The sequence below is a fragment of the Anguilla rostrata genome, chromosome 5 (assembly GCF_018555375.3).
Source record: "Anguilla rostrata isolate EN2019 chromosome 5, ASM1855537v3, whole genome shotgun sequence".
Classification (NCBI taxonomy): Eukaryota; Metazoa; Chordata; class Actinopteri; order Anguilliformes; family Anguillidae; genus Anguilla; species Anguilla rostrata.
Genome location: NC_057937.1, coordinates 45,056,623 through 45,076,390, shown reverse-complemented (window position 1 = coordinate 45,076,390; position 19,768 = coordinate 45,056,623). Strand labels below are relative to the sequence as shown.

Genomic DNA, 19,768 nt, shown 5'->3' with positions numbered 1-19,768 from the left:
AGTCTCTTTTAATAAATACTATGCTCCTGGTGATTTCAGCGTGTCGGGGAGGCATTTCAATCTGCGTCTTGAGTCCTGACAGCTGAGCCCGCTGGCCGCACATGCCGTGTGACTGACAGGGTTGTGCTCGAAGCTCCACAAAGCACTTTATCAGCCTGTCTACCAGACGCGGCTCTGCCGGTGACTGAGTCCTGATCGGTGGCTGCAGGTGCCAGGAATGGATGGAGGTGTCATGCCACTGCTTCTCCGGCACAGAAGAAGATTGTTGCAGGAGGTAAGAAAAACAAGGTGCAGCACTTAATATTCTCCTCAGGGTGAATTTTGCTTGTCTAGACTGCCACAGGTTGCTGCTCTCAGATGCTCACCAGGGAGCAGGCTCTCAAAATGCCGTCCTCATAATTCCAGCACCCCTTCGAACACTAGGGACCTCAAAAATAAGGAAATTCACTACATTGCTCTCTGTTGAGAGATCATGTCATTTTTTGAAAGTTCTGTCTCTTTTTGTGCTAAGGAAATGTGGACCTTGCAGACTTAAATAAAGAGGCACACCGTTTACTGAATATTTTAAAGGAGAACCATTTTTATTTAACATAATACAAATCCATGGCACTGATATGTCCTTTCCCCTAACCCCTCAGCAACAGGTGAGGAGAATGGAGTAATCAGCCATCACATGCCACATATGCATACAGTACACGCCACCTCATGGGGAATTGTTGTAGCATTTCTAAATGAAGGCACATTAACCCATTCGGGTCACAGTAAGGCAAATTCACAGCACTAGGAACACTTGAAATGAGCTCTATTGTACATATTCTTTCTCAGAAGACACCCCACCCCTTATCATCCTCAGTAAGTGGAGGACGATATGCTAGCAGAGAGCAGGTACTTTTGCTGATAGACATCTTTATTATCTGCTTACCCTGATGACATTTTCATTGCTAGAAGGTCTCTAGCTCTGTCACAGAATGTCTGTATGGATACGACAGAGCACCTTGCTTTCAGATTTTTTAAATGTGTTCCTTGTTCTTTCATTTATTTTTATTTGTAATATTTTAGAATGTTACGTTTCATCTCTATATTTCTTTATTCTTCAATCTGGAATTCCTCATTTTCATTGTAGGCCCATTTCATGGCCTCCATCAATGTTCTCTGAGAATTCAGGAACCAGCCAACCCATGCTTCTATTTATTGTGGATTCCACTAGCTGAACTGCACAGTTATTGCACTAAAGGGTTGCGCAGCTGGTGCAGTCAGACTGAAATGGATCGTTGGATACAGTGGTTGCTATTGCACAATGACAATGATAATACCCTTATGACTGAAACAATCCCTCCCTACATGAAAGCTAGTGCTTTAGTTGGTTATGAATATAAATGTATAGAGGACTGAATGATGGCCCTTTGCATTGGCATTAATGCAGTAACATCAGGCATACAGTAAATTTACCTTCAGAAAAAGCCACCATTTCCCCTGGTAAAAGGTACATCCCGGCTGGGATGAAGAAAACAGTCACAGAAATCTGCACTTTACAAGGCTGTGCAACAGCATTTTCTTTTCAAGCCAAAGTGCTCGAAGACATCTACACACACATTTGAGACATAATAGTTTTGCAGAATTAAGAAACAGTAATTTTCATCAATGAAATACAGTTAATTTACATAACTACCACTTGTACACAAATTGCCATTATATTTATTATTGAGGCTTACCACACCCATCAGTATGGGTCCCAGCAGTAACACGTGACCATTAATTCATTCACTAAATAACCATCTAATTCATCAATAATGCCAGTGACCCTGTGTTCTTGTGTAAGACTGTCCAGCTTTAGATGACTACTATAGAGTTACAGTAGTACAGACCCTGTTTCTCATCTCATGTTTGTTTTCTAGTTACAAATGACTTCCATTTTCCCTGAGACATCTCTTTCCCTGGTCTCCATGGAATACAGTGAGTTCTAACGGCAAATATGCAGTACCCATATTGGTCATAGACAAATATCTGCTAAACCACAGACCACAAAACATAAAATGTCAAAAATATTCAAAATATTTTTGAATATTTGATTTGAATACGTTGTCTAATTTGTTGAATCGCAAAAGGCATTTGTTTTGAGTCAGGCTAGCGCATACTCAAAAGTCCCTTTCTCTAGTCCCTCCACACCGTCTGCCCAAGTAGACGATGGCATGCTGCTGTAAGGGTCCAGCAAAATCTTGAAACATCTTATAATCAGGAGTCCCAAGAATACCAACAGCATCCCAACAAATGCAAAGGCTGTTTTTTGCTCCAGAGTCAGTGAGTAAGCCATAATTTCATTCCCGTTCATCGCGGACAGAGAGTGGTTAAAGTGGATGTTACACATACTGAGCACTGCACTTCTTCATCGTGCTTGCAGCAATATCAGGCTTGAGTGAAGCTTCAGATTACCTTAAAAGGAATTTAAGAGGGAAATATGATATACGTTAACAGACATGACTGGAAGCTGAAATCCTGTTATTTTCTGGCCAGTCTGCTAGTTTTTTTTTCTTTTACACATAGTTTTTCAATGACAAAACAGTAAAATGAACCCTTAAATAACAGAAAAATAACAGCAATGCTTAAATAACAGCAAAAGGAACCATTAAATAATTTCATTCAGCAAAGCCATTACTATTTCAGAAGGAATTTGCTATCCTGCAACAGATATAGTACAGCCAATTGATATTTTACGAATATGAATAATGTTAGCAGAGTCAATTTTTGTTTTTATTCCATCAGCATCAGATATTATTGTGATCTACACTCTAAATGGAGTCTGCAATAGCACAAACCTACAATACGCATCAAAAATAATACACAATGCTTGTTGTGACAAAAGGAAGAATTCTGATTCATTGAAGGCTTGCTATCTTAACTTGTGCACCTGTGGTTAAGGTTGCAGTCGTATGCACAGTCGCATAGCATTATCCAAAAAGGAAATTCAAATATGAAATTTCATATTCTTTGAATTTAACACAAATTTCAATACATAAAACAACAATAAAAAAGAATCTTACCTGTTGCTCAGAAGCAACAGCCAGATATTTGGTTTTCAGCAACAAGAATGTGATGCATGAACAAGGATACAAATGCTCATACCGATGATAAAAAAATATGATTATGTGTGAAGCATTTATTAATATTCCCTATTTGCATCTCAACTGACAGTAAAGACAATCCCCCGCCTGTGTTCTGCCTGAGCAGTATAGCAGATGGTTAGAGGAAGAGAGACAGGGATAAATGCTGTGTTTACAATGCAGATGATCTGATGTTATTGGAGGAAGAAAAGCATGCAGCTCACCTTCATTTTGATCATGTTTTCACAGACCTGTTGCTGGCAGTTCTACAGTAGTGCTCCCATCTCTCTTCAGCAGCAAAAGGGGAAGGGATTTTATATCGATCCCCTCCGTAACCATTTCGTTATTTGCAGAAGACTAGCCTGCTAGTCAATCGTGCTGCCGCTTTGACATCCCCGACTGGGCTTCAGTGATTTTCAAAAGGCATAAAAAGGGATGGTTTTCTGCTCTAATGAGAACATAGCTGACTGGCTGTAGTTGCATCGACTTCAGAAATCCCAGCCTCTGAATCTTTTTGAGGGGTGCGCTGTCTCCCACTGGCTGCCTCATCTTCATTGTCATTCAGCCTTTCTGTCCGTTCCTCCGAAAAGCAAGCACGCCCAGCATGGCAACCACTTGTTAGTCTCAACCAGTCAGTTTGTTTTTAGCCACTGAAAGCACTTGCTCACCAGAGCAGACAGATCAGAACCGAAAGGAAGAGGAAAAGCCCCTTTCTTCTCTTCTTGTTTTCAAAATGACTCCCCTCAAGATATCTAGGATCAGAGAGTTAGCCAGCCATCAGACGCTTTTCCTATCCTCTTGTCAATTATTGCTGGCAGACTGAGCAGGATGTTTGTGCACTCAAGCTAATATGAATCACATTATGTGTTTCATCTGCCTTTTAATTGGTACAGGTTGCTTTTCGAAAATGTAATTAAAATCTCAGCTTAAAGCAGCTTGTTAGCAGATAGTTCTTTAGAGTCCAGATAAATTTCTGTCTACCTCTGAAAAAGGTTCTTTAATGTTATTTTTTAACTAAAATAAATAAATAAATAATTGTTCTACATTTTTTTAAATGCAGGGTTCATTTCATTAAGTGTGATTTCATAAAATATGCAGAATATAAATATTATAGAGAAAGAGTTTATTGCAATAGCTGGTCATACGGTCGTGACATTCTTGGCTGTGACTGGAAGTAATGTCCTGCACTAACTGACTGACGATATGACTGAGTGAGCAGGAGCCATGGTAACAAGATTTTACCTCTAGAGGCACGAGATGGAGAAGATGCAATGGGAGGATTCGTGACCAATATAATCAGCTGCTGCTTACTTCTTTCCTAAAGTGAAAAGGGGCAATAATCAATTTTATTATCTTCATTTATTATCATCACATTTTAGAATTCCCCGCACGACCCTCTTGAAAGACTAGCATCCATCCCAGATAATTTTATTCTTACAGGCATATTATTAGAAGTGGAATGCTTTCAAATGACTGGAACAATCAAAGTTAAGGAAAGACTATTCAGAAATTATAGGCATGTCTGTTTTAAAATGATACATAATTTATAATTGCATACTGAATATTTAATAGCATTTGAAAAGGAGCAATTCCATCCTATGAACTTTTATCGCTACATCTGGATTATTTCTACGTCCAATATGTTAACAAGTGGTTTGACTATTAAATATTCATAGAAATTGAAAATAGTGGGAAAAGTAAAGTAATGGAGAAGGAGAAGAAACCTACCACATCAACTCAGTTTTTCAAGGTTTATTGGTTAATTTTGCATGATGACACGTTTAACTGGACACACCTTGGTCATTGTATTCCCAGATTAATCTTAATACACGTGTGGATAAAAAACTGTATGCTGATGTATACCAGAAGTATTCTATTTTATACTTGGGAATACTTTTAATTTAATTAAAGTTTATATCATGTAAGCTTGGTATACTGTTTTTCACATGGGCATGATAAAGGCTGCAGCATTGGTTGAAATATCAGGTTTTAGCTAACCTGTCTGCTCCTAACTATCCTTAATGTCTTTGCTTAAGTTATTTTTCAGCTTTTAATTCCTGCACCTCATCATAGCTGATGACAAATCTACCGTCCTTCATCCACTGTGTGATTTTTATTATTTTCTCGCCTGTGAAATATGGCTATGTTTCATATTTCAGACTGTTGGTATTACTCCTACCACGCACAGTTGATCCTATGATTTAAAAAAGAATTCATGGAAAATGATTCTCTGAATTTGAAAAGATAAGAGGTCTGCAGAGGAACATGGATGGCTGTAGTTAATTTTATATGTTTTAGAATGAAAACCACCTGGCCCTATAGCCAAACAGGGCAGATTCAAGCTTGATCTGTCTCACTGGTAATCTGCAGTACTAGTGCACGATTGTCCAGTCCTGCCAGGGGTACAGGGTAGAGTTTAATTCCAGAGTCACACACAACATTATATCCCTCCCAACAAAGCACCAAAGGCCATCCATGAATTGTTGTTAGAGAGTCACCTCTCCTCAGGTTGGTGCTAACTTTCTACACAATCTTTGTGGTAGGTAATGTGAAAAATGGTCACCGGCTTACAGTGAATGTTTCAGAAGAGTGAGTACCCATAATTCAGCTTGCAGTGGTCCTGGCTCAACAGCAGGTTACACAACATATTGACGGAGTTGAAAACTACTTTCAGATTCCCGTCCTAGATATTTTTTTCTGTAGATCTTTGGGAAATTCAAAATGAACAACCCAAAGCAAATAATATAATGATGAATTCATTGCATTTCTCTGTGATTCATTACATCATTGTAAAATATTTGGAGGGGGTACATGTAATGGCTCTAGGGAATTTGTATTATTACTAAAATTAACAGATAAAGGTTTTTTTTTTTTTTTTAATCAAACTAAACAAACTACAAAGTTACTTGATACTGCACATTTAGCCACCACCTATCGAGTTATTGAATTGTCACTGAGCCAATGTGATATTTTCTTATGTTCAAATTCCAAGATTTAATTAGTGAATCTCCAAGTTCTGCTGAGAATTGCATTGTTTTGTCTTACAGAGATATGAAAATGTTACAGGAGAGGAAACTGAATCATTGCATCACGTAGCCGATAATCTTGTTGCTTGCTGTCTGGCACGTGTTGAACCCAGTAACAGGGTAGAGGCTCAGCTCTCCTGTTGCATTCCATTAGAGCAGTGTCATTTTTATTCCCTGGCGGACAGCAACCACTTCTTTAATGCTCCCAAGAGACACTCTGGTGTGTTTTTGAATGATTAAATAACGGTTTTTCTGGAATCCATCCAAGTGAACCATTATATAAATGCTTTGAGTGACAGTTATTGATGTAGAAAGGGATTAGATTCATAAAAACTCTGACAACAGAATGTCCTATTAGATCTTTGCTGAGACATCGTTATTATTTAATTTTTAAAAGTAGCCCAATCTTGTAGTACCAATTTGTCTACTTGCTTTTCAATTTTGCATTATTTTAAGGTGTTCCTTAGATAATATTATTTTGTACATGATAATATTGCATTGCACATGTGACAGAGTTGGGAACTGTCAGACAGATTAACTTTTACTACAGAGAAGTTAGAAGACCTAACAGTAGGCAATGTAACCAACAGAGGCTGGCACTATATAGCATGACAAAAGTCACAAATGGTTTGTTATAGCCAATTGTAGCCCACTACTGTTGTTTTCAGACTGCTAATCTGATTTGACATAAAGAATTTGATGAGGGACTCTCCTGTCTGCAGATAATTAGATGCTAATCAGTATACCGACAAAAATGAAAGAAAAGAAATACGATTAAGTGAAGCACTTAGTATGCTGTTCTAATTAGGCTATGGTAGGCCAATATGATGTTAATGGAAATATAATTGGGACATTTATGGCCACAATCGTTACGCTACAACATGCTATGTTGGTTAATACAATTTCTTCAGAATATATTACAATGTATTTGGTTTAACTATATCTAAACCATAATGTTATATCAATTTCAAGCCTACGTAACTTGCCGGTACGGGAAAAGAAACAAGCGGACGAATCCGTAGAGCCATCCAGAGGGAAATTTAATTGGCTACGTAGTGTTATTATTAAAAACAGACTGTTCGTTGATTTAAGTTAATAAAAAAATAGTGTCTCGTGACTCAAATTTTCGCACACTATCGTTCTATTGTTATCAGATACGCACATAATATTGTTATTTTAAACTCACAGCAACTGAAACATTTAACACATTATTAGTAGTTAGCTATCTCACTGCAGTTCTCGCGATAATAGATCGCGATGCGAAAGGCCTGACAAGTGATTGCTGATGCTGTTTCGCGCGGCGCAGTGGTCATAAGAAGTGGCTGGCTAGTTTCATTTAGCTAATATCTACGTCCTTAAACTTACTATCATGGATGATGATATTAAACTGGAGTCTGAGGAACAAGAGGAAACAACGCCGATCACTGAAGTCGAAAATGAACCGCCGCAAGAAAACGCGAATGGCGAGAAAACGTAATTTGTTTGTCAATGTAGCTAGCTCGTTATCGATATGTGACGGATTGCTAAAATGGAGCCAGAGTTGAGCTACACTACCTAGCAAAAGGCCTTAGTGTTAGCTAGCTGTTTGCCTTGCACCACAACATCGAAAATGTATTGTCGGAAGCTCGTTAGCGTTGTCGGTATTTGAGTTGCCCAGCTTGTTAGCAGTTTAGTTTCTTCATTTCTCGATGAACAGTATAACTAGGTACGTGTTACTAGCTAACACTGAGCTAGTACATGACACTAAATTTATTACTTGGACTACGGAGTAATGATCTAGCTAGCTAGCTACTTGGCTAGTCCAGCCCATTTAAAAATGATCTAGTTTAATGGTGTGTCCTAATATGCGTAGCTAACCACCTCATCCGATTAGCATACTTATAATATCTCGTGTTGTGATGCATTTTTAGCATAGACTAAATTATTGCAGTCTTCAAAATCAGACTATTCTGTTTCATAGGTACAGGAAAGCTAGCAACCACTGCGCTTGGCCCAGTGAAGATTTTGGCTTGTGCTAGGCTAGGCGTACCTGTGAAAACGTTTGTGATAACGTTAGCCGGCTAGTGGGGCAATTTGACGATTCAGGTTTTGTAGCATAATTTAGTTCATCGTAGTTTAAGGGTTGCTAACGTTACGTAGGTTGAGATGTTTGTTTGTCGTAGTTAGCCACCTTGCTAAATGGCCAACTTGGGTATTTGGATGGATTTCATTGGAGGTGTTGGAAATCGGATGAAGTATTCTTTAGAAAATAATTTGGCAAGCATACGCTTATTCCGGCTTAACTTGAGTACGTATTTTGTCTGTGTATATTGGGCAAATTAATTGACAACTTTTCTTAAATTATTCTTACAGTTTTTCTTAAATGTTCCTTTGTTTTTGTGCATATCCCAGGAGTACGAGATGATGAATGCTGGCTGTTTGTAAATTCTATGGCAACCATGTTCATGTGATTTGCATAAGGAAACAGCCATGTACTGATAAGAAAAAAATAAAAGATGAATGCCATAATGTTCTTGGAAACGTTCTTCCACGCAGCTTACGACCACCATACACATATCTGGGGAATGAGGCCCATTGTCAGTTGAATATTAATATTTATTCAGTTCATATTTCAGGTTGGTAGCGCAAAAGTCGCATTATAATATCAATTTCCCAACCTGGCAATCCCTTTTGGGCTTAAGACAGGGAAGCTTGCAAACACTAGTTTTGTGTTGTATTCCATTTTAAGAGTCTGCTTGTATTGTCATGATATGTTTAATTCTGCCACGTATTTCCCCCTGTTGTATTTTATTTAGTGAATCTGAGGAAGCCCCAAACGAGAAGTCCGAGCTGAAAGAAAAATCGTCTGGCAACAGGAGATCCAATCGGTTTCAGCCTTACTCCAAGGACAAGCATGCTGGCACTGGAGACAAGAAGGGTGTCCACAGAAACAGAGTGTTCATTAGCAATATCCCATATGACATGAAGTGGCAGGCAATTAAAGATCTTATGAGAGAGAAAGGTAATTTTATACCCAGGACCCAAGGACTTAGGCTTCCCCAAATGAATTGGGCTTCCCCAACCTCATACTCAACAAAACCTGTGCCCTCATTGAAATTTTTTTTCCTTGATGAAACAATTAATATCTAGCTGAAAGGATGAGAATTTATCCCATGGTGGGATTTTACGTTTGGTTTTCTTAAGACAATTTTTGGAGGTATTTACTGTAGCTGACCTTTGAGTTTGAGTATGTGACATTTTCCTGGAATTGTTCATTTAAGTCCTCAATGCCTCAATGTGTTCTTTCTCCTGTGGTAGGAGATCAATATTGTTTTGGACAGAACTATCTGTGTATATACGTTTGTCAAAGGTGATTTTTTGGTTATTTCGTCCTGGGTTTATTGTCTATTGACAGCTCCAGCATGTAACCTCCCAATGTGCATATGTTGATAAATTGTTTTTGTTGTATCTGTTGTAAGGTGACACACATTACTGAAAAGTTGTGCCTTGCTATGCATCGTTTTTGAATTTTTGGAATTTAGCTTTTTAATTGTAGAAATGTGTATTTAAACTGTTCAAGGTGGATGGTCACCTTAAAACAGTTAAGTGCTATGGGTTTGGTGTTCACCAACAGTATCATGTTTGATTAATTTGAGTATTTCCATGTTTAAGTTCGAGCATAGAGAATATTTTTACTTTGTCCAAGGCAGATGGACAGTAAATGAATAGGGGCATGGTGTCGTCAGGTGGAATGATGGTCTGGATTGATTGTTGATGTTTAATGGGGTGCTCCATCTGTAGTGTTGTACCAAGGGGCAAGTGACGTGAAGACTGGTTTAAAATGCATTGTTTCTTTTGGTATTTTCCCTTTGTATGTCTCATGTAGTTGGTGAGGTTACATACGTGGAGCTCTTTAAGGATGCAGAAGGAAAGTCAAGGGTAAGTGTTGTGGACAATTTACTGCACGAGGTTTTAAATATCCTCTGCAGTTTTTATTTTATCCAGTAATCCTATCAGGTAATGATACTGCTGGTTATGTTCATTTGAATTGCTACTAAAATGGAAAGGAATTGTGGGTAGAGCCATTTATTGGCGGCTATAGATTGTGACGTGTTTGTGAGAGGTACAGTTTGTTGATGCTACTTTGTGATTTTGGGAAACTAACACCTGAATTCATTTTTTCTTAGCACACTAAAGTTTTGGTTGTAGTTTTCAATTGGTGGCTGTTTGGCTGTTTATTTTTTTTAAGGAAACAAAATGACTGATTTGTCAGTACTTGTCCATTGATTGACATTGACCATTTCAAAAATCTTGCATTTATATTTAATGAAGGTGTGGGAATGGCACAGTGCACTTTTCTCTGGAACCACTTCTATTTTCTCTCCCCAATCTAGTATGTTTTGGAACAAAAATATTATTTACTCAATGGTTTGTGTGTATGCATATATATATATATATATATATATATATATATATATATATATATGAATAAAAAGTTAAGGCAATTATCATTACTGTGAGAACTTTAGCTCAGATTTTATTGAAAATTGTAATTAAATCCAATCATATTTCTGCTGTAAATTGCATGAACATCAAAGGCTTGTCTGTTTTACACATGCATTTTTGTTTTCAACCACTATTTTCTTAAAATTAATTTGCTTTTTTTTTTTTATCTTGGATAATATTTTTTCCAAAACAGTTTTGTTATGTATAGACAGTGTTGTATTTTCCAACTTTATTGCATTTGATTGTCTAATTGATCTGAAACAGGGAGGTAATGTATCTCTCCTCAGATGTCAGCGTTGGATCAAGGCCTCATTCATTTGTTTCTCAAAGTTCCAATAAAAAGGGCAGTTTATCAAATTCTTTGATTTGCTGCTCACATCATCTTGAAATGGACAGAACGCCATTTCACAATGGAACATTTTCCATGTGTTTCATTTTTTTCTGTGACCGTATACAAAAAAATCAGAGAGCTGCACACTTAAGTGATTCAGTAACCTGGATTAAAACAAATTATCAGGTGATAATTATCTCTGTTCCTCTTCTTTCCCCACACCGATTGCTTTGCTGTATTGACAACTACCTTGCGGCGGCTGTAGGGTTGTGGGTGAGTTCAGTGCATGAGAACTGAAATATGACCTTTACTGCATATCTAGAAAATATCAATGATGTTTTTTTGCTATTAGAATCCATTTTTATGCTTAGCTGTTTCTTTTTTCAGTGTTGTTGAATTCAAAGATGAAGAATTTGTGAAGAAGGCAATCGAAGTTATGAACAAGCATGATCTAAATGGCAGACCTCTTAACATCAAGGAGGTGAGAGCTACAGAAAAAGACATGTGCAATGAAATATAGGGATTCTTTATTTTAGAGAGGAATTAAATACTATCCTGTATTGCCTCCCTGAATGTGTGTGTGTGTCTGGCATTGGTCATGTTCTAGGACCCTGATGGCGAGCATGCTCGTAGAGTGCTGCAGCGTACTGGTGGAATGTACCCAGGGGGGCGTGGCCAGGATGGCGGTCCGGGTGGGATGAATCTGCCACCTTCAATCGCCAATAACCCCAATATCCCTCCCGAAGTCATCAACTCCCTACAAGCTGGGAGACTCGGCTCAACTGTGTTCGTTGCCAATGTGAGACCGTCTTCCTTTTGCAATTTTGCGTCGTCGTTAATGTTTGCCAATTACCTGTTATTAATTTGTATCCTATCCTGTTTCTTAGCTGGATTTTAAAGTTGGCTGGAAGAAGCTGAAGGAGGTCTTCAGCATGGCTGGAAATGTCAAACGGGCTGACGTGAAGGAAGACAAAGACGGCAAGAGCCGGGGAATGGGCACCGTCACCTTTGAGCAAGCGCTAGAGGCAGTGCAGGCCATATGTATCCTTCACCCTGGACAACAAACAGACTTGTGAAAATGTTATTTAAAAAATAAAAATGTTTACATTTGTAAATATTTAATATAAATAATTTTAAGATGATGGAACAAACCAACAGCTCAAAGTAGCGCAAGTCTAATAACCCAGCGTAACAAAAGTTTGGAAGACCAGCACTTTTCATTATATTTACTTTAGCTCTCTTCCTTGACTTAACTTTCAAGCTATGTTCAATGGGCAGATGTTATTTGACAGGCCCATGCATGTAAAGATGGTAAGTTATCTAGTTGTTTATAAAGCCATGTTCGGTATTTCTTAATGCTATCGTCGTCTTGTTTTCTACATATAATGTAGTCTAGGGATTGGGGCAGTAGTTAAGGGTTTCTGTCGCATAGTCGTTAACTCTATTACATTTCAGTTTTTGTGTGTGCGCGTCTGTACCTTACTGCAGGATGACAAGTCACTTCCCTCAGATGATTTTCGCCCAGTTGAGAAGTCGCCACAGTTGCCAAGTCAGTCCCTGATTTATTTCTCTTCTTTTGTCCATATTTGTTTTGTAACAAACTGAAAACATTAAGTGCACCCAATTAAAATGGCTTATGCAACCCAATGTCTTGGTTCTATAAAGCTATACTGGAGTTGGTCAGGGAACTACCGAGAGTAGAGGCTGAAAACATTACTTGTTCTGAATCAGGGTTTTGTTAATTTTAGCGATTACCAAAAAAAAAAGAAAACTGGCTTGCACAAAATATGCTTGACTGTAAAATATTTTATAAAGATTTTGTAAAAAGATTTTTTCTTGAAACTGAAATTTCATCTGAAATGCAAAATGCATTCCTGTAAAAATGGACTGAATACTAAGAGGTAGTTTGCGGTTTGCAAATGAATGCATGCCCTGTTAATAGTTTGTGGCCTTGTGGTGGACATTTTATATTAATAGAAATCTTTTAACAGGGGGTCTAGGTGGAATTGGGATGGGCCTTGGTCCTGGAGGCCAGCCAATCAATGCAAACCGACTGAGTGGAGGTGGAGGCATGGCAAACATGGGTCCTGGAGGTAATATGCCCAATGAATCCTCTTGTTTCTGTGCCAATTTAAAAGTAGGCTCTTGTACATTATTGGCATCAGTGTTGCTTGGGACGGAATGTTGAGCTGGTTGAACGATTTTGTTACCAGAACCACTTCACTAAATGATTAGATCTGCAATCCAAGTAATAGCAAATTACACATTTTCCCTTCATTAGTGGCAAACTACTCTCTCTCTCTCTATAGTCTCATTATCCAAAATCCGCATCATTCTTTTTAGAGGTTTTCAGTTGTGCTATTATTTTATAATATTGTTTTTAGATCAGTGTCCCAGGATGGATTTGGTGAGTTAGTAGTTTAATGTACACACACAAAGTCCAATAATATAAACATGTATTGCAGTTCTTTGGCAACAGAGGTTTTTTAAATTGCCTCTAATATTTTGGTAGAATTGGATTCAGTATTTGGCCGTGATCCCTGATGAATCTCTCTGAAACAGAATTCCTGTAGGTAGCGGGAAAATGTATTCCACGGATAAAAGTGAAAATATAATTACGGAACTGTTGTAAGGTTGTGCTAGAACATGTTTCTTACATGAACATGCCATTAGCTTCTCTTTGTGTGGTGAAGTGGTTTTAAGGTTAACCCAATACTGAAAACGAGTGTCATGTCAGTACAGAATCCTGAGATGTGACATTTTTAAAAATAAAAATAATAAACATGAAGCACACCCTAGAAATGAACAGTCCACAACAAAAAATGAATGGCAGTATAGTGGTACGTAATGTGAGGCAGTCTGTTGCACGGGCACATGCTCCTATTGAAAATGTGTTAAGCTGGTATCTGCTTCTTGGTAAAGGAGGTAGGATTTTTCTCAGTTTTCCGAACATTTAATATACATTTGTAACAAATGACTAATTCCCGTCAGTGGGAATGACATGAAATTTCTATGATTTTCTGGCCCATACTTTGTGAGCTAATTCGTTTGTGTGGGTGGGATTTTTTGTAATTGAAGTAGAGTGTTTACTTGACGATTGGTAATGTGCACTGGAAGCACTACTTGTGTTTTTTTTATTTTTATCTACTCAGCGAGGTTGATTATTGATACAAACACTTTCCTCTCCGGGGAAAGAATAACCAGGGTTTATATTCTTGGGTTAGCTACCATAAAATAAAACCCACATGTTAAGAATGTTCAGTTTAATATGATTTGCTAACATTTGCTGAAATTTGATCAGAATAAACATTTTGTGGCAAGATTGAACGTGCTACAATCATTAAACAAAACATTCGTATGCAAGAGAACCGTAACTAGCCAGAAATATTTTGAGATTTGTGTTTGATTTTAAAAAGGAAAAGAAATCCTCTTATATCAGCATCCACTTCAATAAGCTGTGATGTACAGCATGTTCAGTGTGTTGCGAATTAATACTTTTTACAGTTTGAAAAAAGTAGATTGAAACTATTTACGGTTTCTTTGCTGAAATACTTGATACTTATGGTAAAGAGTGTTTGTCTCCAACTCTGTTCTGGGTGACTGTATTTGACGTAAAAATGTTTATTCGATCTGCATTCTTCCAGTGTCGCATTAGAACACTTAAGATCTCGTGGTGAAATTTGCACTTGTCTGTGAGATGTTGTCAGCAACGCCTGTTCTGCAAGGACGATGGAATGAAGATTAAAAATAAGCTTTCAGAGCAGAGAGCATACTAACTCTAGTGACACGGTATAATTTTGGCTGTGCAAGCTGTCCACTTTAAAAAAATTGCTGTATATTGAAATTTTTATTAGAATTAATTTCCATTGTGAATGGACCCTCGACATTGATTCCCATCACTGGCTAAGCCTGCTTTTCTGTTTTGCTCTCTGTGTAGGTATGGATGGTCCTGGGTATGGTGGAATGGGGCGAATGGGAGGTTTGTTCTAGTTAAATGTGTGTGCGTGTGCGTGTGTGCGTGCGTGCGTGTTTGCGTGTCACGTTAATTCCCCCCCCCCCCCCTCATTCATATGTATTCCTTTTAGAATATCAGTGGTGTAGGTTGTGTCATGGCATAGGTTATATTTTACATAAAAATGAGTCCTAGCACTTAATCTAGTACTTTTGGAAGCTTTGGTTGTTACCTATAGATTTGTATGCCTTGCTTGCATCGTAAAGTCTTTGACCCTGTGCACGTATTGTTCCGCTCTCTTAGGAATGGGCAGTGGGGGATATGGTGGAATGGATGGCATGGGTAACATGGCCGGGTATGGGGGCAGAGACATGGGACCCATGGGAAGAATTGGAGGTAATGCACCAGCTCCCAGCTCTGTATAACAAACATAAAGCAGTCAAATGCTCTGAAGTGTACATAGACCATTTATTGTGGGGTCATCATTCAAACTGTATTGGGTGGTTACATAGGGGAACTCTGCTATGGGCAGCATGGATCTCATTGGTGGATTTGATTCTGCCTTTAAATGATACTGGAATATCTCAGGGTTAGTAAGAAGTGTTTCAAGTCATCAAGTGTTTTATTAACATATTGGTACCAAACAGTAAGTAATGATGGCATCTGCTGTCTTATTCCTGAGGTATGTTGCGCACAAATTGTGATAAGGATGCATTTTTCCAATCCAATTTTAATATACAGTTCATTTAAGAGTGTGCACTGTTTTGTATTTTCTTTGAATTGATGTGTCTGTAAAAAATGTTTTTAGACATGTATCGCTCAGGAATGGGTGGCATGGACAGAGACTTTGGAAGAAATGACATGTCTATGACCCGAGGCTTTGGGGATTCATTTGGAGGAATGGGTAAGAGGTTTTGTGTGTGTGCGCGTGTGTGTTTGTGTGCGCGCGTGTGTGTGTCTGTGTGCGCACATGTACTTGGGCATACGTGTGCATTCCTGCATCAGCATCATTCATGTCCATTGAGCAAAGTCATTGGCAACAAATAGTAGGAAATTTGCAGGAAAAATGAAATAACTTTGATGTTTTTTGTCTGTTTATAGCAGTTAGATTAATAAAAAGCTAATTAAAGGGGCAGTTCACCAAAAAATGAAAGTTTGTTTCTTTTTACCCATCTATCCATCCCGATAGTTCTTAATATCTCAGCTATGAATTTCAAAGCTGTTCTGTGCTTTAATATAGTAAGTTACTAACAGTTGCAGTCGCATTTCGTAAACGTCACATCATCACCACTGAAGTTTCACACTAGTCCGCCTGCACGAGACATTGCTTGGATATACACAGTTGGCGTAGTTCGGGTTGAAGTAGTTCTCGAAACTCTGCAAATGTTTGAGTAACCGTGACATTATATTTGTGAAGAGAAGTTGCTGATGAGTTTTTCGAATGTAAATTTTCGGCACATTGAATGCCACAAAATTATGGGTCAGTAGAGGTCCGTCTTATCAATGTGAACTGCTTCTGGAAAACTCAAATCTCTAAACTATCTAGATGGACGGATAGCACTCTGGGTAAGTGGAAACATACTTTAATTTTTTGGGTGAACTGCCCCTTTTACTGTCCAGTCAAGCATTCAAACACTTTTGTTCATCAACTGACTCTTAAGTGAATTCTCTTCATCAGGAGGTGGATTGGGAGGCTTTGGCGGAGGAATGGGTAATGCTGGCATGGGTCCAATGGGGTCTGGATTAGGTACATGTGCATTCTCTTCATTGCCGAACATCAGCCTAACATCACAAATTCATTTGAGTATCTCAGTAGTGGCATCGTGATCTTTTTTCATTGCCCTGTGTTGAATTTGGTGGAGGAATTAAGAACTGGAATTTCAGAACTGTTGAGGTGCCTGGCGCAGGTTGAAGTAAAATGCTTCCCCCGTACCCAGTCCAAGCTTCCCAAGACAGTCGAGCCATGAAATAGTTGTAGCCAGAGTCAGACCCCTGATATCTCCAATCTTTTGCAGGAGGTGGGATGGGGAACATGGGCATGGACCGCATGAGCTCAAATTTTGACCGGATGAGCGGTGGCATGGACATGAACCGAGGCTTCGGAGGCTATGGAGGTGGCTCAGGCTACATGGGCGGTGGAGGAATGTCAGACAGAGGTTCGGGGTCAAAGGCGGGCTGCCAAATCTTCGTACGAAATGTACGTACAAACACTTTCAATATCATCTCTCTCCTGCACGGCTGTAGCAGATGTACTCATTTTCAGTGTTTTTTTTTTTTGTTGTTTATTTTTTTAGCTTTCCTATGATCTTACCTGGCAGAAGCTCAAGGAGAAATTCAGTCATTGTGGTAAGTGCTCCTAGTCGATGTAGAGGCAGCTCAGTTTTAGTTGACAAAAAACAACTTTTGTTTTTTATATTAATTGTGGAAGTAATCTCGATCGGAAGTAATCATTCCTTTTTCGTATACTCTTGTGCTCGGCAATACTTGAATTGAATTGACATGAAACGGCAGTGTAGAATGATTGGATAAAATAACTGGATGCTTCCTTGTGGCAATGAGATGAATATATGCAGTTTATATGTACTTGACTTGTAATTACCAAAAGAAAAACTATTGTGAAATGCATTTATGGGATAAGTTGTAATTCAGAGCAAAATTAAGCAAAAAAAATGCACCAATTTGTTTCCACATTAGCCTTGTTTTCTCTCCTGAAAATGGCGAGACTGCTTAATGAAACAAGTGAGCTGAAGATTATTGTACTTTTGAATGTATCTCAGTGTGAGAGTCTGTGTATGATAGAGATGAAATGTAGGATTTTTCTTATTATGTTTCTTTAAGCTTAGCTTAAAATGTGTTGTTTCGCTCGTTATTGAAAGGCCCGGTCTCTGCATTTTCAGGTCAAGTGATGTTCGCAGAAATAAAAATGGAGAATGGGAAATCCAAAGGGTGCGGGACAGTCCGCTTCGATTCTCCGGAGAGCGCCGAGCAGGCGTGCCGGATGATGAATGGCACCAAAATCAACGGGAGGGAAGTGGACGTCCGCATCGATCGAAATGCCTGAAGCCCTGCGGCGACGTTCGCACCCACCTCCCACCGGTTTTTGTTTTGTTTTAAAAACACTTTGCCCTGGAAGTCCTTTACTGCTATCCCACAAATTCCATGATAATCACCAGCTTCTGTACCTGGATAAGTGTAGTTTGTTTATATACCATTAAACTTTAACCCTTGTTTTTTTTTTTTTTTTTTTTGTAAGCCATTTTTAATTTGTGGGTCAACAGTTTATTTGAATAAATAAACTTTTTAATTTTTAATTTGGTTCTTGTGACTTCTTTGACTATTAAATGAGTAATTTTTCCATGAAGATTATTTTAAATGACAAGTTCAGCTGACTTCAGGATGACCCTAGCAGGATGAACTCACTGGGTTACTCAGGGTCAGGTGCTGCAATGGAATTTATCAGTTCATAATAAATACACATTTTGAGTAATAGTACTCATTTGGTATGTTCATATCTGCCTGGAGTTATTTTTTAAAACCCTCCACTTAAGGCACAAAGGTGTTCTGCACATTTCTATAGTTTTCTGGTTTGGCTCATGGTGGGATTTCTTTTTATTTACTGGTTTGACTTTTAATTCATTTCCTGTTCTCTCATTCTTTGATAAGTTTACATGAGGGCATGGGCTGAGAATACCTATCGGCTGGGATTTTTCAAATGATCAAGTTTTCCTTGCTTGTTGCCTGTTATTTCCCAAGATGTGACAACATTTAATGATTTTGAATGATTGAAAGTCAGTCATTCAACACTTGTACTGGGCTGTTACCGATAATCCCAAGTTGATACTGGGTGGTCAATTTTGTGTAGAGAAGATAGAAAAATGAGGAAACCAGGCCAAGCTTCCTGTCCAACCTCCATCCACTGAGTTGCACATCCACAAACAAGACTAATTGAGAGAAGTGTTGCAGCAGTGAACATCAGCCTGATGCTGTTGACGTCCACTGGGGAGACTGAATCCACAAAGGCTGCCTTGAACCAGAGCAATCCCAGACACAGCATGTCAAATACACTGGATCCCACAATGTTTGACATTGCTGTCTCTCCTTTGCCTGAAATAGAAAGTACGTGCTAGTTAATGTCTGGATGTTTACCTGACTGTATGGACTATACATTTTGCAGATCAACTGTAAACAGCGGGACCTTAGAGATATAAAAGCATTGGGAATTCTGGTCAGAACTGAAAATAGAATTAGCTGAATTTGAAGGCAGATAGTATATCCCATAAATGTTCAGAGATCACCTTAAACATTTTTTTCCATTAAATCAGTGGTTGCTGGTATCACTGCTGTGATCAGGCAGGGACACCAGGAGTTGAATTACAAGTGTAGTGAATGGACCATGTGATCTAGTTCAATCTAAAAATAATACATTTTCATAGTAATATATATTATGAGATATATTGTGAGAATCAGGGTGGATGTTTCGTGACTTGCACAGGTTTCTAAAAACTAGGTAGCTCTCTCCAATCACTCTAATTATACTAGCCTGTAGAACAAACTAATATAAGTTATAATAAAGCTAACCTGGGCAGGCCAATTCAGTGTCATTATAAGAGTTACTGCAGAGTTTTCCCATGGTAGTCTTTATGAGCACTAGTAGGATAATAATTCTATTATACTTTATAATGTCAACTGGTGTCACATGATTTCCCTTGGTATCCCACAGGACATAGCAGCCCTTAGTCCTGTGCTGGCCAAGAATCCTGTCTGATTTCAGACAAAGGACTGCACTAATCCCCCAGGACATAACGAGTGCATGTCAAGAATTCAGAGTTGACCATGTGATTACGCTTTTGTGCATTTCAAAACCTTTTATTCTGCA

The 19,768-nt window shown here is 38.5% G+C and overlaps 2 protein-coding genes across 3 annotated transcripts; one reads left to right on the top strand and one right to left on the bottom strand.

Moving 5' to 3' along the window:
* Positions 1-560: 560 nt before the first annotated feature.
* ctxn2 (cortexin 2) lies at positions 561-4,066 on the bottom strand. Of its 2 annotated transcripts, none has more exons than XM_064336481.1 (2): positions 3,323-4,066; positions 561-2,430 (listed from the first exon to the last, which is right to left on the bottom strand). In XM_064336481.1, the coding sequence occupies exon 2, from the start codon at positions 2,363-2,365 to the stop codon at positions 2,120-2,122; it is 246 nt and encodes an 81-aa protein (XP_064192551.1). In that variant the 5' UTR covers positions 2,366-2,430; positions 3,323-4,066; the 3' UTR covers positions 561-2,119. The 2 variants fall into 2 exon arrangements, with proteins under 2 accessions (XP_064192551.1, XP_064192552.1); XM_064336482.1 differs by lacking the exon at positions 3,323-4,066 and adding an exon at positions 3,039-3,296.
* Positions 4,067-7,373: 3,307 nt separating this feature from the next.
* myef2 (myelin expression factor 2) lies at positions 7,374-18,203 on the top strand. The gene is made up of 17 exons (XM_064336480.1): positions 7,374-7,597; positions 8,920-9,125; positions 9,990-10,042; positions 11,206-11,213; positions 11,328-11,421; positions 11,548-11,739; positions 11,828-11,981; positions 12,202-12,251; positions 12,429-12,489; positions 12,932-13,033; positions 14,878-14,919; positions 15,196-15,288; positions 15,701-15,796; positions 16,571-16,639; positions 16,908-17,089; positions 17,187-17,238; positions 17,790-18,203. Exons 1-17 carry the CDS (start codon positions 7,494-7,496, stop codon positions 17,951-17,953), a joined length of 1,722 nt encoding a protein of 573 aa, XP_064192550.1. The 5' UTR covers positions 7,374-7,493; the 3' UTR covers positions 17,954-18,203.
* The last annotated feature ends 1,565 nt before the right edge of the window (positions 18,204-19,768 follow it).

Coding starts and splice junctions, on each gene's coding strand:
- ctxn2 (XM_064336481.1), bottom strand. CDS start 2,365: ATGTGTAACATCCACTTTAACCACTCTCTGTCCGCGATGAACGGGAAT.
- myef2 (XM_064336480.1), top strand. CDS start 7,494: ATGGATGATGATATTAAACTGGAGTCTGAGGAACAAGAGGAAACAACG. Junction 15,289..15,700: donor ACCCATGGGAAGAATTGGAG/GTAATGCACCAG, acceptor AAATGTTTTTAG/ACATGTATCGCTCAGGAATG. Junction 15,797..16,570: donor GGATTCATTTGGAGGAATGG/GTAAGAGGTTTT, acceptor TCTCTTCATCAG/GAGGTGGATTGGGAGGCTTT.